Raw genomic sequence first — 26,817 nt, 5'->3', positions numbered from 1 at the left:
CACAGGGGGGTCACCATCTTTGAAATTGTCTGCGACTCTCACATGCTCAGTGGCCTCTGAATAGCTGTTGAGAAGCTAAACTTAGGGGTTGTTGCAAATTATCTATATCACTTTTTGTTGTCTTGTTTTGGTACTGCAAACCTTTCCAACTATTCCAAGCTACTGTAAAGATTTAGAAGTTTGTAGATAAAAATATAGTACAGGCACGCAGCTTTTTTTTCACTGAAATAAAGTCTGCTACATATTTAATTGAAACCACAGATTTCTGTGTAATAAATAAATACACTTAGACATCGAAAAAGAAGGACGGCACTCCGGTACGTGGAATATGCTTTTTATTCCAGATTCATACAAGGATCCAACGCCCTACGCGTTTCGGGAATCACTCCCTTAATCATAGGCACATGCCTATGATTAAGGGAGTGATTCCCGAAACGCGTAGGGCGTTGGATCCTTGTATGAATCTGGAATAAAAAGCATATTCCACGTACCGGAGTGCCGTCCTTCTTTTTCGATGTCTAAGTGAATTCTAGCAGTGGGGACGCTGCGGACTGAGCACCCGATTGGAGCAGCGAATAGGGAGTGTGAACTTGGAGCGGTCCCCCTCTCGTGAAGTTAATAAATAAATAGCTGCACAAAACTAAATTAAAATATACTGCACCCTCAACACACACAGTACTGTGTTCTCCTGGTAAACCACAATGCTTACTCCTTGCCTTCCAAATGAAAATAAAATACTCATCGCTATAATTCCAGTCTTCCATGTCATGCTGAAAAATATTACTATTTAAAAGAACAGAAGCAGCAAAAAATTTTAAAGTAGTTCAAATATAATGTACTGTTGCCTTGCACTGGTAAAAGTTAATTGTTTGTCAGAAATACTACTACTATAGTTGATATAAACAAACAGCTGTGTATTCTTGGGGGCAATGCTGGAATGTATGGCCTGCTCGCATACTCTAGCTTTCTGTAATTTTCGCCTGTGCTTTCGCAGTGATGGAGGGATCGGCACCCTCCCAGCAGAGCAGTTCCAAAAATTTACTGGCACTCAAGGCTGATTCAAGCAGGGATCAACCCTTGAGTGTTTATTTGCAGTTTGTGCAACATTTCGGGGTTGTATCCCTTTGTCAAGTTTCTTGATAAAGGGGTACAACCCTGAAACATTACACAAACTGTAAATTAACATTCAAGTGTTTATCCCTATTGAATCAGCCTTGAGTGCCAGTGAATTTTTGGAACTATTCATGGGGGCAGCCATTCAAGCTGAAAATGGAGAAAAGGCACATGTTACTTAGTGGATAACAGATAAGCTCTGTAATGGAATACAATGGTATTCTGCAGCGTGTAAATATTATCTGCTATATAACCTGTGCCTTGAATTGCTGCCCCCATGGCTACACAGCAGCTTGTTATAAACTATAGTAGAGTCTCTGAAGCAAACATTCCAGTTCTACCAATGCGGGCAACACAAAATTATATTTTCATTACTTTAAAGTGATTCTGACACTAAAAAAGTACATTTCAAATTACGAATGTTGAACGTTTTCTTGCTGAGAGGTTTGTTTTTGTAAGTTATTGTTAGTTGAAGTTTCTTAACCTGACTGTTTTGCCAACCTGACTGTCCCATCGCAGCCTAAGCATCAGTAGCAGATTCGGGGAGATTAGTTGCCCCATCGTCAAACCGCCTCTTCTTCGGGGCGACTGCCGAACTGCCTTCCCCCTGTCCTCCGCCGGCTAAAATGAAAATCGCCTGCAGCAATTCACACGCGACGCTTGTTTTCCGAAGTTTCCTTGTGAGGCAACTTCGGGTAACTTCGGAAAATGAAGCACCACGCGTGCATTGCCGCAGGCATTTTTCATTTTAGCTGGTGGAGGGCAGGGGGAAGGCAGTTTGGGGAGATTGTCGCCCCCAAGAAGAGACGATTTGTCACTGGGGCGACTAATCTCCCCGAATCTGCTTGTGTGGCCTGACCCTAAACAGTTAAAGCTTCTAATGCTAACGGACTCCTGCTGCACAAATATGGCAGCCCCCTCATACAGGAACATGGGGGATCAGACAGGTAATGTAAAAGCATCATGCAAATACTTTATGGCAAAGTTATAAGTAGCTTTCAAAGGCAATATTATGATAGATGTAAAAAAGAGTTTCATTTCTGGTGTCAGTATCTCTTTAAAGCAGTTTCATTTGTTGGCGTTACTGTTCCTTAAGATAAATGAACAAACCTATACTTATGTTAATGTAGAAAGAAAAAAAATGACCCTTTTGATATTCCCCTAACCAAGCCCGGACTGGGGCAAATGCCAGAGGGGCTGCTATAAGGTCCCATAGAAAGTCAATATTTAGTGGGCTGGTGGGGCTGTTTTGGCCTCTATGTGGGCTGATTGGGCCTTTGTGTACCTGAAATGCCAGGGCCTATTTTAATTCTCAGTCCAGACCTGCCCCTAACAGATCAATAATAAATGACATTTAGAAACATTGATATTGAAGTTTATTGCCATGCGCTATGAATTTTAATTTGTCAGCATAATGTATGTTATTTACACTGTGACCCTAACCCTTTATTTTAGAACTTGGCAAAAACGATTAGCAGAGATACTCTATCTCATCTTCTAGTACACTTCCACTGCCACTGTTAAAGAAACCTAAGTTACATTCTTTAAATTGCAAGTCAGGACTACAGTCTCAACCTAAATGCTGTGTAGACAGTTTAGAGAAAATGCTCACAAAGTAAAAATTAATCTTAAAAGGCTTTGAGGGCTTCTTCAGTGAAGTCAATTATTTTATCATGAGAAACACTTGAAGGGAAAATATACCGTGTTCACAAGAAAGGTTTATCTTTTATTCGTTTTCATTAAACACTTAATTATGAGCACCTAGCTTACCATGTGCAGAGAATGCTCCTTTAGATGTGCAGTGGCTCCTCTCTTTGTGGAATGCCTCTTCCATGTAAACAATGTATATATCTGCCAGCATTTAAAAATATTTCCTGTTTTAAACCAGAGGCAAACTTGCCACATATTTCATACTGTTCTCAATGGCTAATTCATGGGAAATACACTTTGAGAGCTTGTTGTAACCTCAGTCTGTTTTACCAATCAGCTCAGATTTTCTTTCCAAACATATAATAAATCTTGTTTATACAAACAAAAATATATGAGAAAAGGTCTGCACTGTATGCAGTGTTTTAATGAGCACAATTTCCTGTTTGCATGTTTTTTTTCATTCCAAGAAAAAATCCAAAAAGCATATAAGTACATATATTTTTCTATAAAATAACTTGTTTTTTAAAATCAGTTCTGGCATTATGCAATCATAATGTCACCCTTATATGGATGAAACAGTTTATTGGAAGGTATTTTTACTGCAAAATTATTGAATGTCTCATGTGAATCCTGTGAAGTTGATGATTCACAAATAGGAGAATCCATTTTTGGAAATTGTTTACAATCAGGTATTTATTGTGTGTTACTACCCTTGTGGTTCTAAGTGGCCTAGTGTAGGATTGTGGGAGCTGATACTTGTAGCTATTATACGCTAATCTATTAATCCTTTCTTAGGTGTTACTATGAAAATTATGGATGAAGTGGCCGGAATTGTTGCTGCTCGTCATTCTAAAACCAAAATAGTTACAGCTTCTGTGGATGCCATCAATTTCCATCGGAAGATTAAGAAAGGTACAGTATTTGCAGTGTGTTCAAGAGCTCACCATCTGCCTGCAACTATCCTTTATCCCAGGGAAAAGGGAAATGCAGACATTCAGATACCAAAAAATTCACACTGCAGCTCTCCGAAAATGGTGTTTTAATGGTACCAAAGACTAGGAATTTTTTTGGGATTATTCGGTTCCCTTGGCAGTGGGAAAGCAGCCTGCACCCAACGATACAAAAATCAGAGGTATAGTGGTAGCAACTTCATTTAGACTATTTGATATGACACCCTTCAAAACTGGTGAGTTCTACAAGTACCTAAGAATTTTTCTACATTTTCCTGACTACTATCAACAATAGTGTGTGATTACTATTTGATATGACATTCAGATACCAATTAACAGTGAATGCTGCTCAAAATGTGTGAAAACACTTTTATGGTGGGGTTAAGCTAGTGGTTGCTCTGGGAACCCTTATTTGAAATATATTCTTGATTAAATTATGAATTCTATATCATAACATATGATACATGTAATAAAGCAGGTCACACACTCCTGGATTTTAGCCTCCAGGTGATGGGCCAGTAATATACTAATTAAGCAGGAAGTAGGACTGCTGGCACCTGTCTGTCTGGGAGAGCCCAACTAGTCCCTGTCTTCACAAACAACTTACTGCTCCAGTTTTAGCTGGGAACCTACTAACTTCAGAGTTCAGATTGCCAAAATACAAGGTACAGACAAGAATCAGGCAGAACGTAGTCAAAAAAATAGGCATGCAACGTCACCACATGCGCAACATGTGCATGCAATGGAAACCGGAACACAACCTCTGGCCAACACACCCGAATGTAAGGGAATGCACTGGATCAGCAACACGTCTTACAGAGCCATATCAGGCCGATCTTTTGTCCATCAGGCCAACAATCTGATCACATAATGGGCCTTTTTAGACCCAGCAGGAACTCTGCCCTCATATTATTCAGCTCGATATCTTGCTTGGTGACCTGATATAAGTTTGGGAAGCCATTGATTTCACTCCATACATGGAAAATCCTGCTAGCTTGGTCAGGACTGGCCAATGAATCAGCCTGTGTGGCTGGTACAACCACTTAAGTGCCATAAATCATAGAATTTATATTTCTGGGTTACTTGTAACTCTATGGAAAAATGGGTTGCCTAGCAATGCATGGTGCTCGTTGGGGCTGATATATAAGGGCTTTATGAAGACTTTATGTTTGCTCGATTGCCTGTTTCATAAATATATCATTATCATTTCTCTTATCTCATACTTACTGTAAAATTAAGAAAAATATCAGTTAAAAAATAAACATTAGTATCTAAGGCAGAAAGATACATACAAGTACATCAAATTAAACCTTACAAGGAAGTAAGCCTGCCACCTGGGGGGTGACGGTAGATTTCTGGTCTAAGCTAGGGGGCCTGGACTGCTGCTAAAGGTGTGGACCTTCCTGGAAAAGAGACAGGTCTTAGTTAGTCCTATGATATGATGTATACACAGGTCCAGGCGGTAACCTGCGAGGAAGGCAAACAATCAAGCCAATTTGCTGATATTTTTATCTCCTTCTGCGTATTTATAAAGTATGGCCCCATATTGCTTGCATTGATTTGACTGCAAAGCCTTATATTATACAGTAGTTCACAGCAGAACTAAACCCCCCTTGGGCAGGTTAGAGAGTTCATCATAACTAGAGCCTGATGGCACCCAGGACCAGTAGAGACATGCCCAGAACTCCCCTGTCAACTCACATAATGGGAAATGTCTGGCAGCGGTAGTGAAATTTTCCGGCCGAAAACCTCCAGTGCTGCACTGGTGGCCGATGTGCCATCATCCTTAGGAATGCATACTAAATGTTTACAGCTTTTTCATGTTTCTTTTGCAATGTTCCTGCAATTTCCCCAATGTTTATCCTTAACCAGAGGCATATTTCATTGCAATTCTGCAGCCAACATCCCCACAGCCATCTAATATGTCAAAAAATAAATATAGCGCTGGGAGCCATAATTATGTGTCTATAAAAACGATGAGCCATTTATCTATTTATTTCCATTATTTTGGATGCATTGCTTGCAGAATAACAGTGCTATAAATTGCTAAGATTTCTTGCTTGAATTATGTGTTTGTAGCATGAGTTTCAGAGAAACATTATCAAGTCAGTCGTTACTGCTAAACATTAAAGCAGCACTCTCCTAATTTACCTTAGATTTTGCAACACATTAAACATCATATTAATAGGTTAGGACTAGCAAGCAATGCCATTTAAATTGGACTAGCTAATGTATAGTGACGGATCTGAAAGAGTCTTCTGCTGTATTGCTTCCCACTGAGTAGTAAAACATTTTATGTTATTAATGTGATTGTATTTTTAAAGAAGACTGTAATTTGAGGAAAATTGCAATAATAAAAAATTTGTTCTAGGGATTCATTAAGCAATCAGTAAAAAGAGCTAAAATGATTTCTGCTCTGTAATTAAATGGTTATGGAGAAAAAGAAGTCTGGTAATAAAAAAATCTGTGCATCTGTGTGTTTATGCATAAAATTCTTTATATCTGTCCTAACAAAGACTGAAAAAAGAAATGCAGAGCATCCAACCTGTTCCATTAATTCTCCTGGCATCCTTATTACAAAACATAATACAATTTTACTGAAAGACTTCAAAAATAGAATTGTCAACCGTCCCCATTTTTTTCATGTTTTTCTTGTCCAGGTCTCGGTGGCATCCATGTTTTTGTGTTTTAGATGTTGCTTTCACAGTGCCCCATGGTCCTCTTTTCCTACTTCATGCATTGCTTATTTCAGACATCTTTAGAATGCTTATTGTCTTCATTTTTAGGAACCTGGCAGACAGGATTTGTCTCCACTGTACTACCGCAAGCAACAAATCTCATGAAAATACATCTCCGTTATTACACATTCATATCTGCATTCAGTAATAGGTAGCAATGACATCCTAATACAATATCGCATGATACATAGAACCTACCTTAAATCAGATAATATTTGCTTTAAATGTGGGATGGATCCGGGCTCATATCTCCACACCTTCTGGACGTGCCTGAAGTTGATCAAATTTTGGGACAAGGTGGTTAACTACGTAACACAAACTCTTAATATACTGAATGTGCGGACGCCGTAGGCATGCCTTCTAGGTCTCGTTGAAAACATTACATTTGACAAATTCCACCGTATTTTATTGAGGTTGCTGTATTTTTACGCAAGGAAGGCGATTACTCTAGTCTGGAAATCACCCAGAGCCCCCTCCTTAAAACAGTGGAAATCCCTAGTGAACGCGGCTCTTCCCCTATACAAATGAACATGCCTGAGTAGAGGTTGCCCGGACAGGTTTGGAAAGATCTGGGGCCCATGGTTAGTTGAACTTGACACAGCCTCTGTGCAGGACAATGGTTAATGTGCTACAAGATTTATACTCTGCGTCACTTATGAAGCTTTGCCCTCGGCCTACCCCCCCCCCTTTTTTTTCTTCTGTTACCCTTCCCTCTGTTAAAAAGGATTAAAAATGCTTGTACCATCTTTTCCTGTTTCAGTCTAGGTAGGCATTGCTACAGTGATGATTATACAGAGATATGATAGACTGGTGTAAATTTGAACTGTTTATTACTGTTTTGTCGTGGATGTATCAAGCTGGAAAATAAAATCTTTTAAAAAAAAATAAAAATACATCTCCGTTCAGTAACATTCAGATCATCATATGTATAGTACAATTCCATCAATGGTAGACAGATTGTGTACAAGTTGAGGAAATTCAAGACTTGTTACCATACCCAGAAGTGGTCAATCATCAAAGATAATCCCAACTGAAAGGTGTCTAACAGTCTGAGAGGTTACAAAGGAATCCAGGGTAATTTCTAAGAAGCTGAAGGCCTGTCTCACATTGGAGAATGTTGAAGTTCATGAGTCCACCAACACTGAATAGCAATGGTTTGTATGGCAGGGTAGCAAGGAGAAAGCCACTGCTCTCCTCCAAAAATATTGCTGACCATCTACAGTTTTCTAAAGATCGTGTGGACAAACCAGTAGACAGATGAAGCCAAAATAGAACTTTTTGGCATAAACAAAGAGCATTAAATTTGGAGAAAGAAAAACACTGCATTCCAGCATAATAACCTTATCTCATCTGTGAAACATGGTGGTGGGAGTGTACTGGTTTAGGCCTTTTTTGCTGCATCTGGGCCTTGAAGGCTTTCCATCATTGATAGAACAATTCTTAACTATATGAGAAAATTCTAAAGGATAATGTCAATACATCTGTCCGTGAACTAAATGCAGCAAGACAAGGAGTCATTCTACCAAAGAATGGTTAAAGAAGATTACATTGAATATTCTGGAATGGCCAATTTCAAAGTCCCGACCTTAATCCAAATGAAATGTTGTGGAAAGGACCTAGGGGCCCATTCACTAAGGGTTGAAGTGAATTTTCGAATTCAAAAACTTAGAATTTCAAAGTAATTTTTGGGTACTTCGACTATTGGATAGGCCAAAATTGGATTCGAATTGAAACAACTTCGAATATTCGACCATTCGAAAATGGAAGTACTGTACACTTTGCCACCTTAAACCTGTCGAATTGCTATGTTAGCCTATCGGGACCTCCTAGAACCTATAGCCAGTATTTAAAGTTTTTAAAAGTCAAAGTATTTTTTTTTTTAAAATTGTTCGAATTGAACGATTTAAACGTTCAATTGAACGATTTTTACTTCGATCGAAAACTGCAGTTTTCGATCGAAAAAATACTTCGACTATCGAAATATCAAATTGATGGTCGAATTTCGAAGTTTTTTAACTTCGAAATTCGACCCTTAGTAAATGTGCCCCCTAAAGTGAGCAGTTCATGTGAGGAAACCCACCAACCTCCAAGAGTTGAAGCTGTTTTTCCAAATGCAGATATATTATTGGATCATCTTTTTTTCAATAAATACATGACCAAAAATAATAATAATAATTTGTTTAAAATTGTAAAGGTTTCACAAATCTTCATGCACCACTCTAAACACTTTACAATGCAGCATGGTAGCTTAATTACAACATTTTTGTTCTTTCACATTTTTCTACAAATAAGGCCAGTCATGAAGGAGTTGTGTTCACACTAGGTCTGTTGGTAACCTCCTCTGTAATAGTGTTAATATAACATTTATGCACCGCAAATATCACTAATTAAAGAGAAAGTGACACCAGAATTTTTTCTTTTTTCACATCTATCATAACATTGTCATTTGCATGCTGAATTTTTCCATAATAGTATTTGCCAGATGCTTTACTTTTCCTATCTGATCCCCCATGTTCCTCTATGAGGGGGCTGCCATATTTGTACAGCAGTAAGTAGTCCATTGGCAATAGTAAATATGAATACACACTACTTCTAACAATAGCATGTGTGGTTACTTATTTTTTCAGTGCACCATTATCATAATCTTTATTTAGAGACCAACACAAAGGTAATGGAATGATCGTTTTTCCATTAGAGCACTTACCTTGTGAATGCACAGGACATGGATACATGTTACATGTTATTGCAGTGAATGAGTGGCTGCAATTGATTTTACATTGTGGTCAGGGAGGGTTGTATAAGGATAAAGTGCACTAAAAGCATATCAAATACAGGAACTGTAGATTAAATGGAATGTTGCAAACTGTGTATCTGATTATTTCACACAGCAAAAATAGCTTTTCTAAGTATAAAAAGCATTTCCCTTGTTGATATTTATTGAAGAAAGCTGACCAAGTGTCTTTGTAAATAACATCTGTATAGTACCTATTTTTAACATAGGTTGTTTAAATATTTGGTCACGGTCAATGTTTTTTCCCTGTTTTGTTTTTTTTCATTTTCCACTAACCTGCCATAGTTTCCACCAGAAATTGTGTTCTCTGTTAATAATCATGAATTATTAATAATAATACATTCTTCACATGCTTAGTTAACATCATCAAAACTTAGAAGGGTTTAGCAAGAAATATTTTTAGGAATTACATTCATTGTGGCTCTTTACAGATGATACGGGTTGAATTTAAAAAGGGCAAAAGGTTTGTTTACCTATTTACATTTAAATATACATATAGGGAGGACTTATTTAGTATTGTTGAAGGGCAAGTCAACCCCAAAGTAATAATTTGCCTAATAAAAGAAAACATAATTCTAAGCAACTTTTCAATATACGTTTATTAAAAATGTTCAGTGCTCTTCAAGTTATTTGTAAAAAAAACAATTGCTATTGGAAGCAGTTGAAAGTATTTGTTCTATCAACTCAAATCGATTCATAAAGATTTGACAATATGTTTGAGGAATATTAGTGAAAATAAATGGAATGGATGGAAAAATGTATAGCCCTCCTTGAGATTGGAGATCTCAGCCCAATCATTCTTTTGGGGATCTGAGTTACAGAGTCTTTGGAAGGCTCAGACAATTTCAGTTATCAGTTTTGATATATTTGATAGTCTAGTTGGGTTTCCCAGTTGAGCCTATGATATATATATAAATATATACCATTTAGTTCAGTACAAACTTAAATGGTTGATTTAGTATTTGAAAAAATCCTCAAATTATGTATTTGGTACATTCCTAAACACTAGAAACAACGACCCATTTGTGTGGAATGGCACACAGGAGGCTTTCTCCGATGTCTTCATAATAAACCTGTTGGCAGTAGGGTTGTCACCTTTTCTGGAAATAAATACTGGCCTTCTTATATATTTATTATATATTTATATTTAATAACATTGGGATCAACCATCATTTTTACCGGCCAGGCCAGTAAAATACCCTAGTTGGCAGTGACTGCCAGACTTGTCAAGTCACCCATACTGTATTTCTCCCCTGGTGAGGGCAGTAGTTTGAGTGGAATGAGGCTTGGTTGTGTGATCAGGGCAAAAATGATCCAGATTCATATATTGGAAGCTGATATGTATCTATCACTAAGCGCATTCATAAACACATTGTAAATGGAGGTACACTTCATTGCATGAAGAAGGTCTCTATTCCTCCTATTTGTTTCCCATTTCTTGAAGCATTTGCAAGTCTGACTTGTTCAAAGGGTCTTGGATCAAAGGCCTGCACATTATTATTACATATCACAATGTTTACCATCACACAAGGCACCATTCCTTACTTATTTATAGTAAGAATTGTGGCATGAATAAACACTCTTTATTAGGATATAAAACACAAGAGCCATGAGTATCCTGTAAATTATATCCTTATAAACGTTTCTTAATGATGTCATTGGTTATAATCGGAGCAGTGATGTAATATGAAAATATGAGGATATTAGAAGTCACCTCGGAGCCTTCGGCCTCGTGTTTTTATTTGGTCATGGAACAAGAGGGGGTACTTCATTTTCTATATATTTTACAGGTTATTAATATCTTTTCATGAAAATGATGTTAGAAGTCACCTTGGAGGTCCATGTCTAGTATAAAAACACTCAGCTTCACGGCATATCCCTTGTTAAGGCTATAGAAATCCTTGGGAATATCCTTAAAAATAGTAAAACTGGGGTTTATTACTCCTAAAATGTTTGTGGTGTATTTCAATGTTTTATATTATAGTGGTCACATCACTCAATGACATTTCTGGCACGAAATTTAAATACTTAAAGGCTCCTTGTCCAGTTTCTTACTGCAAAACATAGATCTATTGTACATAGATCCTGGGTGCACTTATAGTATGATTTCTTTGTTCTTGACCCTTGGCTATCCCTGACTTCTGCTGATTCTCTGCCTGTACTGACTGGTTTGTTTTCACCCAGGAATGTGTTCTTGACTACACTTCTGGTTCATGATTTTGTACTGTATTGTCTTTTATTGTTTTGACCCCGGCCTGTTCTTCAACTACGCTTTGCTTTCACCCCGTTCCTCCTGTTGCATGTTACGGTTCCCCACTCTTGCATTGATTCTCTCACTTTAAGACCTGGCGGCATCCGAGTAGAGGAGGGCTTCTCCCAAAGCAAAAGGTGTCTGTTATAGGTGGAAGCTTGATCTATTTAGACCTTCTCCTCTTCATGTTCTGTTCTAAATTCTTAACTGCTGCCTGGCTTCTAGGATAAATAAGCCTTAGCAAACAGCAGTTAAAATTCCAAGCCTGACAGCTGCAGAAACCAGAACTCAAAAACCACAACAAATAAAAATGAAGACTCCTATAATTGTCTGCTTCATGCTTGAATTTCATCTTTAGCTGAACTACCCCTTTATTGAACAGAAATTATTTAAATATTCTTGTGCAGGACTATACAGCTGGAGGCCTACACGTCAGGTGCTGACCCCAGAGGGATTTTTATTACCTGCAGCCTTCCAGAGGGACCCATAGACTTTATGATTGTATGAATTCATAATTTATTTTACATATATATATATATATATTTAGACCTGTATATCATGACTGAGCACAATGATGATAACTAGGAAATGAAGCATTTAAATGGCAGAAATCCGAGTCTTAATGATTTTATATTAGTCATGAATTCACATAATGTTTAAAGCATTGGCAGTACAAGCAGCACAGAGGAAAACACTGCTTTATAAACAGTCCTGGCTTTCGTGAGTCATAATTTAGGTTCCAGTTTTGTTTAAAATACAGTTTTAATTTTACTAACTGTTCTTTTACAAGAACAGATAAATCTGATATTTGTGTGTATCAACTTCACTAACATGTCGCTCACAAAATCCCATGGGGCCAGCTATAAGCATAGTATGGTCAACATTCAAACGCCTACACCCAGTGTAAATGCATATAAGATGGAGGATTGTGTATTAGACTATGTGATTCTATACTTAATACTCAGATCCCCTGCATGGCCTGGGAAAGGAGGCAGCAGGAAGTGAATCAGATGAGTGCAACTGGTTTTTGAAGAAATAATCAATAAATCAATCAAAACCCTTTTTTCAGCACATTCCTTCTATATTGGAAAGAGTGCCATACATATGTTTGTTTTTCATACAATAGTATATTTATCATTGTGAAGTTAGAGATCGCTCCAGTCTTCTAGAGTGAAATTTCCGCCACTCTCCATTCATTTTTATGGGATTTTTAAAAGAGGATTTATCAATGGGTGAAAGTTGGTTGATTAATTGTCAAACAGTTTTGAACGTCAAGTCAGGGCAGTGTATGGTGCACTGGTAGAAAATTAAAAGAAGTCTCTTCACTTGCCCTGGTTGGGCCAACAGCCAATGGAACAAAAAATGTGTTGGCCATACCGTGATTGGCCCCTCATAATGGATTTGACCATTTATAGGTCTTCTGACATTGCTTTTCACTAGTAATGGTCCGAAAAACTAATTTTTTTAGAGATATCTATCGTAGTTTTTACATTCGGATCTTTTAATAAATACCATGACATTCGTGATTCTAGAGAAAGTGAGTTTAGTCGTGGTTTAAAAAACTGCTAAAACTACTAAAACTACTAAAATATGAGAATGTTGATAATTAAGTCTCTAAGTTTGCATAAGTCATGTAACTGTTAAATGACTTGTAGTATCCTTTGTCATTTGTACTAGGGAGCAGATTGTTTTCTCCCAATTCAATTCCAGATTTCCTGACAAACTTCCACTAACTTTTCATGAGATAAATGCTACATTTTGCTTATCAAGTTCAATCGGTATCTGGACCATTATCTGTTTTAATACATTTGTGGTAGTTAACACATTTGCTAATAATATGGAGCGCTAGATGTTAACATTCAGCCTTTATGCTGGATATTCCTTTCAAAACAAATGAAATGGGAAAAGGAGTCTGTTCTACTGTAGGTCTTTTGATCACCTGTCTTGCAACATTGCTGCAGGATTCACAATCAGAAATGCACAAAATGTAAACACATTTGTATAACAATTATATTTTCAAATATCATATAAACACCAACTGTGTTGCGTTAATATACAATGGACAGTTGTTTGGACGTTTGTGTTTGTTCACTGTACAAAAACACAGTTTATTGGTTGGAGATCCCATTTAAAGTGGACCTGTCATGCAGACGCATAAAAACTGTATAATAAAAGTCCTTTTCAAATTACACATGAAATCCAATTTCTATATTTTATTAAAGCATTCATAGCTGTTTTAAACTCAGTTAAAAATCTCAACTGTTAATCAAATATTGTCTGCCCCTCCTCTATGCCTTAGGCATAAAGGGGGGGGCAGTCAATTACTTTCCATTCAGCACTTCCTAGATGTTGCTGCTCTCCACTCACTCTTCACCACATTCTCTTCACCGTTTAATTGTTTAGCCAGGGCATAGAGATTCTGGTGCACAAACAAGATTCTGAGATGATACAATAGCTTGCCTTAATAACAGTGTCACAAAATGGCCGCTGCCTGCCTGCTAAGATTATGAATTCCCAGACTGAAGGAAACAAGATTCAAGTTAATTTTGCTTGAATAATATGATAAAATAGGATTTTGAATCATTTTTTTTGGGTGAAGGGTCCCCTTTAAGTACATTCCTTTTTGTCTGTGACACTGTAAAAGTACAGAAAAATGTGCCACGGCAAACAGCTGCTGGAAATGATAAACAGTCTTATCTCAAAGTCCTGTAACATGATAACTTGCAGGTTCCTCTGGTCTTAATAAATCCATGTTTATATCATTGGGTAAATTACTAGTGTAAGTTAATGTGGGTTACTTTATAGATGATATAAAGAACTTTTAGTAATCATAAGGCAATGGACACACAGGCTGAAGGCTGTTGGCAACCTGAGTATTTTTGCAGGCTGAGAGAAGCAGACCTGCTTTGTGCCCCTGCTCCATTTGATTCAAATCCGATCAGCCTGTTTTTCTATCCTTGCCAGGGGTATCGGCTATATAGATCTCGTTTATGCCATTTTACATCTCACATTCAAAGTAAAATAATGTATTTGTCTGTTGCAGGTTGCATTATTACCATATCTGGCCGTATGACCTTCACTAGCAATAAATCTATGGAGATTGAGGTGTTTGTGGATGCTGATACCCTAGTTGGTGACACAAAGGAGAGATATCGAGCTGTCAGCGCATCATTTACTTATGTATCCTTAAGCAAAGAAGGCAAACCTCTGCCGGTGCCTCAGTTAGTGGTATGTACCAGATTTTAATTCTATCCTATCATTACCACAATCCTGTTGTCAAAACTATAATGATTTTTATTTATAGATTGTCTATGTGTACAGTAGCTCAGTATATGTGGCAGTACACTAATTTTTTTTAGTATTTGCAGAATATTATTGGCAGATGGTCCCTTTTTTCAATTGAACCATATTCTTGATTCTGGAGAGTTTTGCCTTTTTGATGCTGCTTTTTGTTCGATGATCCTAAAATTTGTGGTTTTCCTCCGTTAATCTGATAAATTCGAATTTTTTCAGGCAACCATTTGAAAAAGTCCCACCAATCAAATTATCGCACGATTTTGCCGAGACTTTTTAGCAATTTAATTCAGATTGTGGTTGGGAGTTAGCTGAAACTTTAATTTTTAATATACTGGGTAAAATTTGAATTTTAATAAATAGCCCCCTAAATTTCAGCTCTAAAATTACACTTTGATAAATTTGCACTCAAGTTGGGAGTTTTCAGCCTATTCCTGAGAAATTCCTGATTATGAGTATCAAAAAATATTAGTTGAATCATTGCTTTTTACAGTCCTCAGTGCCATATATAATGATAATAAAAAATCAAGACAGGATATTAACTATTTGCAATTATAAATAGGAATTCATATTTCATTCTTTTATTGGGAAAGCAGTCCTGAGGGAATGAGTAGAAGGTCCAAAATATGATCATTTATCTGCTCACATTACTGACAGTGAGAGATCGGCCTATGGTTTATCCATTCTGAGCATATTTGTCCTTATGTAATGAAATTGCTCCTTGAGAACTGCAGTGCATTACAGTTGTTTGCAGACTCACATCAATCCAACTTTCTTAAAGTAGCCATGCAATATCTAAAATACCTTGTTAACCTTCTCTCCAGATAGCAAAAACCTATTCACTGATCTAATTGTAAGATTCAATAAGATCTGGCCATTAACTTCCATCTATCAAAAGATTTTATCAACTCTATCTTGTTATATCTTTTTTTTTCTCCACCAGGTTCCACTTTTTTTTTATTTTAGGAAATGCTCCATATAATTCATAGAAAGTTTTTCATATTCATGATTTTCGTCTTTCAAAGATCTTGTGTAGTCATTTTCTGCACTAGCATCGTTTTTCATTAAAGTCTCATTTCATTGTGAGCCTGCTATAATTAGACATTGTTCTGACAAGAATGAGATTGTGAAGGACATTCCATTAGAATCATTTCCAAACATAAATGCAATAACGGGCTATTATGAAGCATATCATGTAGCCCTCAAAAGTGCTTCTGTGAAATAAGAGCTTTGGATATCATTTCAAGAGATGTTAATTGATTTCTTGCCATATACGTGACATATGACTTGTTAATGGGCTGGATTATGTCAAAAATGATGACTCCATATGAATATTTCTGTAGGTAAAAATCCATTTCAGGGCCAAATTTGACCTCAAGTTTGCAGATTTTAAAATCAGAAAGGGGTGAGAAAAAAATGGCATGGTATTTTGAAAGGCTTTGAGAGTTTGTTCTCCAAATAATGGTGTGTATTGGACAGCAAGGATGTGCCATAGTGAATAAAATGCCAAATACAAATGCATATGCAAATTAGGGGTGGGGAGGGAAATTGTGTGACTTTTTGTCAGAGAACAAGGAAGTAAAAAATGCTTTCCACCCCTAATTTGCATATGCAAACTATGGTTCGGCTTCGGTTCGGTATTCGGACGAATCCTTCGCGAATAGAGAAAAAATAGTGGATTCGGTGCATCCCTAGATCGAAAGATTAAATCCTTCGAATCGAATGATTCGAAGGATTTTAATCCATCGATCAAACGAAATTCCTTCGATCAAAAAAAGCTTGGAATGCCTATGGGTACCTTCCCCATAGGCTAACATTGAGGTTTGGTAGGTTTTAGGTGGCAGTAGGGGGTCGAAGTTTTTTTAAAGAGACAGTACTTCGACTATCGAATGGTCGAATAGTCAAACGATTTTTAGTTTGAATCGTTCGATTCGAAGGTCGAAGTAGCCAATTCGATGGTCGAAGTAGCCAAAAAAAAACATTTGAAATTCTAAGTATTTTTTATCCTATTCCTTCACTCGAGCTAAGTAAATGTGCCCCTATGAATCTTATTAGCCTCTTCACTTTGGAAACACAGTGAATACTACAGTCCAAGATATAAAAGGAGTTATATACATAGCTTTGTTGACACCTGCACTTGTGGAGAAACACTCAATTTTTTTGGATGCATATTTGTGCAGCATAAACCTACCATTAGCAACACCTAACCTAAAATCGTTTTTGCATTGTAAAAGAAAGTGTAATTGTTATTGCGAGCAGTATCTTTTTAGCAGTTTTATAGTCTTTGCACTGCTGCCTCTGACTCCTGAAACAATGTAGCAAAAGCCAGATAATTAACAGACCTGGGAGAAAACTGATTGCTGCAACAGTGTTTTAAGAGTCAGAAGCAGCGAAAATGAAGGGATAAACAAATACTGCTTTCAATTAAAATTACATTTTACAAATATCACTTAATTACTAGATTGTTGCTTAGAATTATATTGCTAGAAGTTGCTTAGAATTAGATTTTGTTTCAATATGCAAAACTGTTTTTGAGTGGAGTTTTTGATTACGGTGTATGAACAGACTAATGTAACATTTGTATTCTGTTGCATGGTCAGCAAGCCTGATCAAGAATATTATAAGTTGCAGTCTGTAAAGAAGAATAGGAAGGCCAATGAATCAATATAACATACGGAACAGGTAATGACGTCTAACTGAACATTTTCTCATAATATTGTAGGTCCATATATGACAAATTAAAAAGTTAATAGAAGGTGAACTTTCCTTTTAAGTCAAATATTGGGGGAGATAACACCCACCTTGGTTTTTTAAAGAAATTGGCCAATTTTTCTGACTTTATTATATATGCAAAGTTGTAAATCCAGATACCTTCGTCCAAGCTAAGCTTGTGGAACTGGAGGCCTGTGGGCTGGATATTACCATCTGGGGAAATTATTTTTGGCCAGTGTCACCGTAAACGTATTGTATGATAACTCTATTTTAGTATAATCCATTCCCTGAGCATTTGAATCTGATAATCATCTCACTATATGGATATGTGCATGATCTTTTTTTTTAGCATTATCAGCATTATTAAAAGGAGAGCAAAGCAGGAAAAGCAGCAGCTCATATAATGAGAAAGTCGCTGCAAGAAAAGGATACAGGCAAAATTATCTGCAGTAAAATTCGAAGGATGAGCAAGCACAGGCCGCTTTAAGGATATGCCCTTAGATATGTTATGCTTATATAATCTCATTTACCCCATAAACCAGTATTAATGCTAGCTTTCAGTTTAATGACTACACTGTTGCAGAAAATAATAGGGTTGTAACTGATGTGTTCTGGCATTGTTTCTTATTTATCTACCTCTTTTTTTTCTGCTTAGTAAATTGTATAGAGCAACTAGATGCAGTGCTGTAAATAATAGAATGCCTCGGTCTTCCCCATGCAACAGGAGCACAGTAGTGCCATTGGTCTCATGAGGGAAAGCTAAGCTAGAATGTTGCCTTTTGAGCTGATGTAACTAGATACAGTCACACTACACTGCCTCTTGCAATGCTAAACAACCATTACAGAGCAAATGGAAACCTATTTTTTATAGTGTCCCTTTCAATCTAGATCAAGTGGGGTGAGTTTAACATGGAAAGACAGTGAACGGTAGTAGTCGTTATTTTAGGACATCCTATAAAAGCTTTAATAGTTTGGTTTCCTCCAGAGTATGAGGAATTTAAGGAGAACTAAAGCCCAACTAAAGAAGTAGGCTAGAAATGTTGTACAATATGTTTTGGGCATTCTGTACCAGCCCAAAGCAACCACAGCCCTTTAGCAGTAAAGATCTGTGTCTCTGGTGATGCCCCAGTAGCTCCCCATCTTCTTTTCTGCTGATTCACTGCACATGCTCTGTGCTGCTGTCACTTACTGAGCTTAGGGACCCACTCACAATATACAGTATATCATACCTCCCAACATTTGATTAAGCTTAGCTTCTCAACAGCTGCCCACTGAGCATGTGAGTGTCACAGACACTATCCAAGATGGTGACCCCCTGTGACAAGTTCAAGTCCTGGATCATTGCTGCTATTGACAAGCTGAAACTTTAGGCTGGTGCAATAGGTTCAGTATATAAAATATGGCATTTTTAGCCACATTCGTATTTAGGGGTTAGTTCTCCTTTAGCCCCTGCAGTCAGTGGTGTAAGATATATGCTGTTGAATCTATGAAAGATTTGTATGTCCTCTATCTCGAGAAGAAAGGAGAGTGAACGATTAGGCCAGATTTTTCCAGCCTTGATTTCTGACCTAGAAATTACTTTCAGTTGCCTGGTCTCTGGGTAGTCACGTTTTATGCTGAGAAAAACATCACTGGTGATGTTGCCCATAGCAACCAATCGGATCTTGTCTTTTTCTTCTAACTTGTTGGTGACTTAAAATCGTACTCCAGTGTTTGCCACATCATAAAAAATAGGCCCCTTGATGGGTTTAAAGCAAATCTTTGATCCAGAAGGACCTTGGAATATTTCTGAAATTGAACTTATTTGGAAAAAGCAATTCCAGTCACCAGCAGGAAGGGGCAGCAGCAAGATAGTGTCCTATATTGTATGGGATATAGTAGGACTTGCCAAGCTGCATTGTTCTTAAAATTTTAAAGGAAAGGTAAAAAAATATATATATTTCATTTGTCAACATAATAAGGCTTTCCATAGATTGTAGGGTGTTGTAGTTGTGGTACTTCATTTATTACCTGGGGCTGCTGGTAATCTTGGGTAATGCTGGCAGAAAACAGGTTCTACATCCTGTATTACTGATGCCACTCAGAACTACTCCTATTTTACTCCTATTACTGATGCCACTCAGAACTACTCCTATTTTTCAAGATGATGTTCTTTCTGGCTGGTTAGTCTAGGCTGGCATGTTACAGAACTAAATATAAATTTGTAGTGCAGGAAGAATTCAGTAAATATTCATTGGGTAGCCCTTCAATCACTGGCCTCTTCATTTATTTGTTTCCCCAAACTATTAGTTATTTTTTCCTTGAGTTATTAGCCATGATTTATAAATTGCTGCAAAATTGGATACATACTTCAACAGATATATCTCGAGCAGTAAGTCTCAAAATTCAATATCTCATTTTGATAAAGGTCGATATTTTGTGCCCACAAGGGACAAGGTTCCACTTTTCCTACCTCTACTGTAATAAATCTTTAATCAAAAAATGTATAGTCATTCAAGCACACTGTTCCCTCTAAGCTGTACGTTTGTGCACGCACACGCAAATTTTGAGGCCATTGCACAAAAATAATTTTGCGTGAAAACATTATTTTTATTTTGTATGCTAAAGCATTTCTACACCAAAATACATTTGCCAACCAGCTTTGAGCAAGTAAAAAAGTCTTGTGGGCCAAAAACTTGCAAGAATGCTCTAAAGTCCTTCAACTGAAGCAAAAGTGGTAAGAAAACATTTCACAATGGAAAACATGCTAAAGGGAGAGTTGTTTTAACCTATAACTTAATTTTTGTTTTCCTCAATTTCTTATTAACCCGTCCCATGATTACAAGCAGCAAGGACTCTGCACCCAAAGTAACATACAGTGTTTTTGTATTGGGAAAAATCTAATACAATAACTTAACTAACTCATATTTGCCCTCTGCTACAGAGTTTAAGTTTGAAGTGAAGTTTGCACCACCAGCCCATTTACGGCCTTACGAGGAAACTTCGAGCGACTTCGGAAAATGAATCGCCACGTAGTCGGCGCAGAGTCATGGAAGGTGTTTGGGGAGACTGGTCGCTGCAAAGACGAGGCGTATAGTCACCAGGCAACCAAATCTCCCCAAAACGCCCAGTGTGGCCTAACCCTTAAGTGCCAGTAGCAGAACCTTTCATGTTTTTATGTGTACTTTTAGTCATGGTATACTATGAGGGTTATTTATCAAAATCTGAAATTTTGAGAATCACACCTACCAAATGCGCACGGACTCCCCCCCATTTATCAATAGATTTTCATGAAAATTTCTTGTGTGGAAAAAATGAAAAAATCTGAATTGTACAGTTTTTTGGATTTGTCACCGAAACCACGAAATCTTCGGATTATTGAGCGAAACCCAGAGCAGATCAAGATATCTTCAATATGTCAACGGGACATGCCATTGACTTCTACATAGACTCGGTCTGAGTTGGAGTACTTTTTAATTCAGACTTTAAAAACCATCAGGGTTAATAAATCTCAAAAAATTTGTGGTTTTTTTTTTTCCTAAGAAAAAATTGTGTTTTTCACCCGACCTGAAAAAATCAGACTTTAATAAATAACCCCTTAACTGTTTAAAGAAACCGTTCAGTATAAAAATGAAAGCTTGGGTAAATAGATAGGCGATGCGAAAAAAAAGCAAAAAGTTTCTGATATAGTTAGTTAGCCAGAAATGTAATCTGTAAAGGCTGGAGTGACTGGGTGTTTTATATAACAGAACACAACCCAACTTCCTTGCAGTTAGGAATCCTTACTATGCTATGTGTGTCATTCTTGCTTGTTCAGGTATAAACCGATATCGATATCATATTTTTAATATGGTGTATATTTAATAGAACATAATTCACCACTGTAGGCAAAATCACCATTTATCCAGTGACAGTTTTCTGTTACATTATTTACAGACAAGCTGCATCAGAATTGCACAAGAAAGTCACATCCTATAAACCAGTACTGCACCTTAGAGGATCTCATTCAAACAGTCAGTTTTATATGCGTTGTTTTTTTGTTATTTATTTACATAGTTACATGGTTAATTTTCCATCTTGTTTAATAGCACATTAGATGAGAACAAATTAGGGCAATTCATTACAGCCTCTCTCTAGAACACTTGACCAGAAATAGCAACGTGTGTCTGTGTTATATATCATAATTAACAGTGCTCGGAAATGAAAAACTTTGGTTACTAGAGAGATGACCTTCTGGCTGTTATTTTCCTACTTTGTTTTCCATGATTAAAAATGATTTCTTATAAGTATCAGTATAAGGTATCATTGACATCACTCACTTTTATGTAGGTTTGAGCATAAGCTGCACAGTGTGAATCCATTGACCACGCAGTCCTTTAGCAGTAAACAGTAATGGGTTCTGAGCATTACAGTTTTTTAATGTTCCCAGATATAAATGTACAGCACAGCTCTTCGGATCTGTAAATCATTAGTCTTCACAGAACTAATTGAAAGTATTATCCTCAAGACAAGGAATGGCGAGCGCTGTTAGTATAATTGTAGGGAATAGGGAGTCTGCTTTTGTGAATATTCTCTACTCACTGTGCTCCAGTGTCTGCTGTTGGTAATAAAGGAAATAACTTTATTATAAGCTTATTATAAAGACCTTTTTCAAGTAATTCATAACTACACCGCAATAGGGTAATATTCCACTACTATTATTAGGCCTTTCCTGGGGTTGACACGTCTCATAGTAAAACAGCTTTGGAAAAAGAAATATCTGGGGAAAAGGCTGGTAAGTTTATCAACAGTTGAAGATGTTGATCTCAGATTCAGTCAACATAGAAACTAAGAAACTCTTAGCTTCTGTAAGGAGGCAGCGTTTTCCTAAAGAGGTGGTTCACCTTTAAATTAACTTTTAGTATACAATGGCCATTTCTAAGCAACTTTTCAACTGGCCTTCATTTTTTTGTTTTTATAGTTTTTTATTTGACTTTTTCCAGCTTTCAGATGGGGTCGCTGACCCCGTCTAAAAACAAATACAGGCTACAGATGTATTGTTATTTTGCTGTTGCTACTTTTTATTACTCATCTTTCTACTCAGACCCTCTCCAGTTCATATTCCAGTTTCTTATTCAAACCAGTGCATTGTTGCTAGGGAAATTTCAACCCTGAAACCAAAGTGCAACCCAAGAACTTCTAAATCCCTGCTAAGTCATTCAGGGCCATTGCCTTGTTTTTTTTGGGAATATGACTGGATGATTACTTACAGCAGTATCATCTATATCCATAAATCTTCTACAGTTAATCAAGTATACTCTCGTGTCTGGGGGCTGCTTTATTCAGCAGTTTATTCAGAAGGTTTCTATCAATAGGAAGGTAGTGTTCCATTATAGTATTTGAATTAAGTTTACCGAATACATTAATAAAACAAATGGGGATCAGCTGTTTTATGTCAAGTATAACATGTTAAGAAACAAGTGGATGGAGTTCACTGCCCGAGAGAGCTTACAATCTAATTATAGTCGGAAGAGAGATGCAAGATAAATAAGGTAAGAAGTTAACATAGTTTGTGTATTCACTTGACATGCAGCAGTAGTTTTTTTTAGGAATAATAATAAGGTAGATGTTAAAAGTGCAGAACTTTTTTAAAAAATAAATCAAACTCTTGTAGCTGCAGTCATTTTCCTGGTGCCAGAAAAACATAAACTTGTCAGGTCTCAAAAAATAAAGCTGACCTTGTTGTTCCTTTTGCTTGTTTGCCAAGTAACTGGAGTTCAAACAAGCTGACAATCATTTGCGAGTTGGATGAATTTAGGGAGTCCCACTGATGAAACAGAAACAGGGCTAGCTTTCCCATAATTAACACTCCACACAGAGGGGGTGAAGATAACCTATAAATTAGTTATGTCTCTTTGGCAGGCTCTACATGATTCATGTCTGTTCTGATAACTCTGGAAATGTAGGGATGGACATACACACAGCTCCATCTGACAAATTGCTTCTACTAAAACAGAAACGTTCAGTCCATGGCATTGCTAGAAGTTACTGGGAGCTGCAGATAAGTCCCATAAAACTTTGAAAAAATGTTTACCAAACATATACTGAAAATACATGTGGGTTGAGGTTCCACTGGTCCATTTTTACTGCAGATCGCCCTAAGAGACGCAGATTTGGCTGCACTTATTATGACTCTCTACATACCAGAAAACTGGTCCGATTTTTCATCAGTCACATACAAATACATTAAGGGACAGATTTATTAAGGTTATAATTATATATTCGAATTTTCAAGTTGGATTTTTGGTCAAAACTCACAAATTCAAGTTGGGAATAATCTGAATTCGAGGTTTATCAAACCTTGACCCTCTGAATAATTCGAATCTGATAGTACGGCACCTAAAACCTGCTGAGTTCACACAGAAGTCAAAGGCAGAGGTCCATTGACCCATTTGAAGATGTTAATAGCCTTCCTGACATCCAAGTTTTTTTTTGAGAATTTGACTAAATTAGAGTTTAGTCGAATTCGATACGAAGTCAATACGAGTTTTCTGGTCGGTAATATTCGTTTGAGTTTTAGATGTTCAAGTTTCTACTTAAATAAGATACTATTTGAGTTTCAAGGTCATATGAGTTAATTCGCCTGAAAATCCCTTATCCAGAAAGCTCTGAATTACATGAAGGCTTCAGTGCTGTAAAATAAAAATATTAAAGATACAGATATTTGTGTTGAATTTAATATGGATGAAAATGGGAACATTGCAAATCTCTCAATGTTGTGTGCTAATTAGTTGCTTGCAGCAGGATATTTATAGGCATAAGTAACAGTCTATCTCCGGTGCTTGTGAAGCTGTATTTACAGTAATATGCATCAGATACTGGATTATTTTGCTTGTCTTGGTATCTAGAATGCTCTCTGAAATTCCATGCCTGCGCTTGAATTAGTATAAGTGCAATGATTCACGGAAAGCATTACTGAGCCTTTACAGCTATAAGCAAAAGCTCAGAAAAGTTAGAATTCTTTGCTTAAAATATTGTTATTGATAAAGCAAATAAAAAGTATCCTTGAGACATCTCAAGGTTACTCCTATCATGTTTTAGTGCTATTGTCAGTATGGTTCTTATATAGTTTTAATGATCAGGCTATGACATATTGGGGGTCAGTTATTAGGAGCTGCTACACCAGTAGTCCTGTGCCCCATATACTAAATCTGAGGCCAGGCAGCTGATCATGCTCCGGAACAAAATCGTGCTCAGCAGCTATAGTATCAGTTCAGTTCTTACCATTCCATGGATCTGTGAGTTTATTGTGGCATATTCAATCGCATGCTCTGCAGGGCTTATGAAGAGTTTCCAAATAAAATTAGAAAGTTACAGGAGCCTAAAGGAAATGAAAGCCTACATTTTCCTACCATATATATAAGTCGGGCATATCTTCCGCACCCAAACCACATAATTTGTACTCATATACCCCCTTCATTTGCCAGCGCCATCACATTTTCCTAAAACAAATAGCAGCTTTAACCTGGCGGCCATTTTCCCTCCAACACATCAGTAACATTGACATCTGCAAACAGGACATGTATGCTGTAAAGTTCATGCAATGCAGAATGCAGATTTACACAGGCACAACATACTTAGATAAGGTTGAGCACTGTAATGGTTAAGTTGAGCTCAGGAGAGGTGGTTAGGAGACACAAATAGGATCAGACAGCTACAGTTTCTGTGGGAACCAGAAATGCTATCTCTTTATTGGATGTTAGACTCAAGGGTGTGTTTAGTAATCTGAACTGAGAAGAACTGAGCATGCTCATAAATCAAGAGTTGAAGCAAATTCCTGAGGAGGGGGCCGAGTAGGTTAGAGGAAGAGAAGGATTTCTAAGTGATTAAGTGGATGCTGCAACCTTACTGCTAACCTTTTAACAACCAGAGTGGAAAGTATCTAAAGATTTCAAAGAGGCTGTTCACTGATTAAATTGTTGTGGAGAGGGTTTACATGTCCTTTAAAGGTAGGTAATTCAATAACAGTGCTAGAATGCAGATCAATGAAGGGACCCTAGCATACAGATCAATGTAAGCAATGTGCTTGTGTGTGAATATGACATGGTTTAGTGAATACACGCATAATGATATCATACATACTTCAGTTCATGATCGGGGCAGCTCATTTAAGCATACTTTGCTTATTGTTACTAAATAGTAAACTGTTACTACAAAAGATACAGTAGGGACCAACCAAATGGCAATTTTAGAATCTGAAATGAATCTTTATCTTTTTTTAAGGAATGCACTGAATTGGTTTGTGATTTGGCCAGTATTTCTGCTGGTGTGCCTGCTTTTTTGACTCAGAAAGGCTCAGGCAAATCCATTCTTTAGGAATTGGGGATTCGGAAAGCCTTGGAAAGCAGGGTTCGATGCATCCCTAGCATTTTTCAAACATTACTCAACACCCTCCTCAGACAAACATACATGTGCAAAGACTTCAGGCTTCTTTCCCATTGCCATTGCCCAAAACACAAGTGCAAAAACACTAGGGCAATGGTCTTTGTTGGCTGCTTTCTATACTAGGCTAATGTGCAGTCAGATGCGGGGACTGTACTAAATGTCATTAACTGAATGATGAATGTTTAGTTCTGTTTTTTGCAGATTGAAAGTGAAGAAGATAGAAAGAGATTTGAAGAAGGAAAGGGACGTTACCTACAAACAAAAGTCAAACGACAGGCACATTTGCAGCCTTTGACCCAACAATGACCATCCAACTGAAGCAATCTGCAGGAGTCCGCTAGGAATGTGAATCCTAAGACTACCCAAGCTGTCCAAATTGTCTCTATGAAATGAAAATAAAAATAGTGTCATGTGATGTGAAATGCAATTTAAAGACCAGATTCTAAAGTATGTATTACATTTATATTGAGTAGGACAAATATTGAAAATATATTATTATTGATTAGATAAAGTTTTATTCGCATTTTAAATAATTTACCATTACTGCTATCAACTATAAATGTTCTTATTTTGCACTTGCCTGTGGTTGGATCACTTCACAGCTGCACGTACATGACAGTTGATGGGAATATAAAAGGGAAGGCTCCCCAATCCCTCAAGTTTGTATTTCTAAAACCCAATACTGACAAACCAGTGTTCTATATTCCAATAGGCAGGGCCGGATTTACATAGTGGGCGCCCCTAGGCCCACTGCTGTTCGTCGCCCCTGTCCCCTCCCCTTTATTCATGCAAATTTTCATCATCTGGACTGGAGCAATGGGGATTGTCGCACGGGAAATTTTAAAAATAATTGTACCCAGTGTTTCTGAACCAATGTGGGTGTGGTTGGGCAGCATGCTGCCCCCCTAAAATCCT

At 37.2% G+C, this 26,817-nt stretch overlaps 1 protein-coding gene across 1 annotated transcript in view; it reads left to right on the top strand.

The window, feature by feature from the left end:
- Nucleotides 1-26,417, top strand: part of LOC108697249 (cytosolic acyl coenzyme A thioester hydrolase) — a 74,203-nt gene extending 47,786 nt beyond the window's left edge. The window contains exons 6-8 of the mRNA XM_018227156.2: nucleotides 3,559-3,675; nucleotides 14,537-14,721; nucleotides 26,104-26,417. Coding sequence (XP_018082645.2) covers nucleotides 3,559-3,675; nucleotides 14,537-14,721; nucleotides 26,104-26,208 — 407 coding nt within the window. The 3' untranslated portion in view covers nucleotides 26,209-26,417. The remainder of the gene's footprint in view (nucleotides 1-3,558; nucleotides 3,676-14,536; nucleotides 14,722-26,103) is intronic.
- The last annotated feature ends 400 nt before the right edge of the window (nucleotides 26,418-26,817 follow it).

This window comes from Xenopus laevis, chromosome 7S (assembly GCF_017654675.1).
Source record: "Xenopus laevis strain J_2021 chromosome 7S, Xenopus_laevis_v10.1, whole genome shotgun sequence".
Lineage (NCBI taxonomy): Eukaryota > Metazoa > Chordata > Amphibia > Anura > Pipidae > Xenopus > Xenopus laevis.
This window is presented reverse-complemented; position numbering and strand designations above follow the sequence as displayed.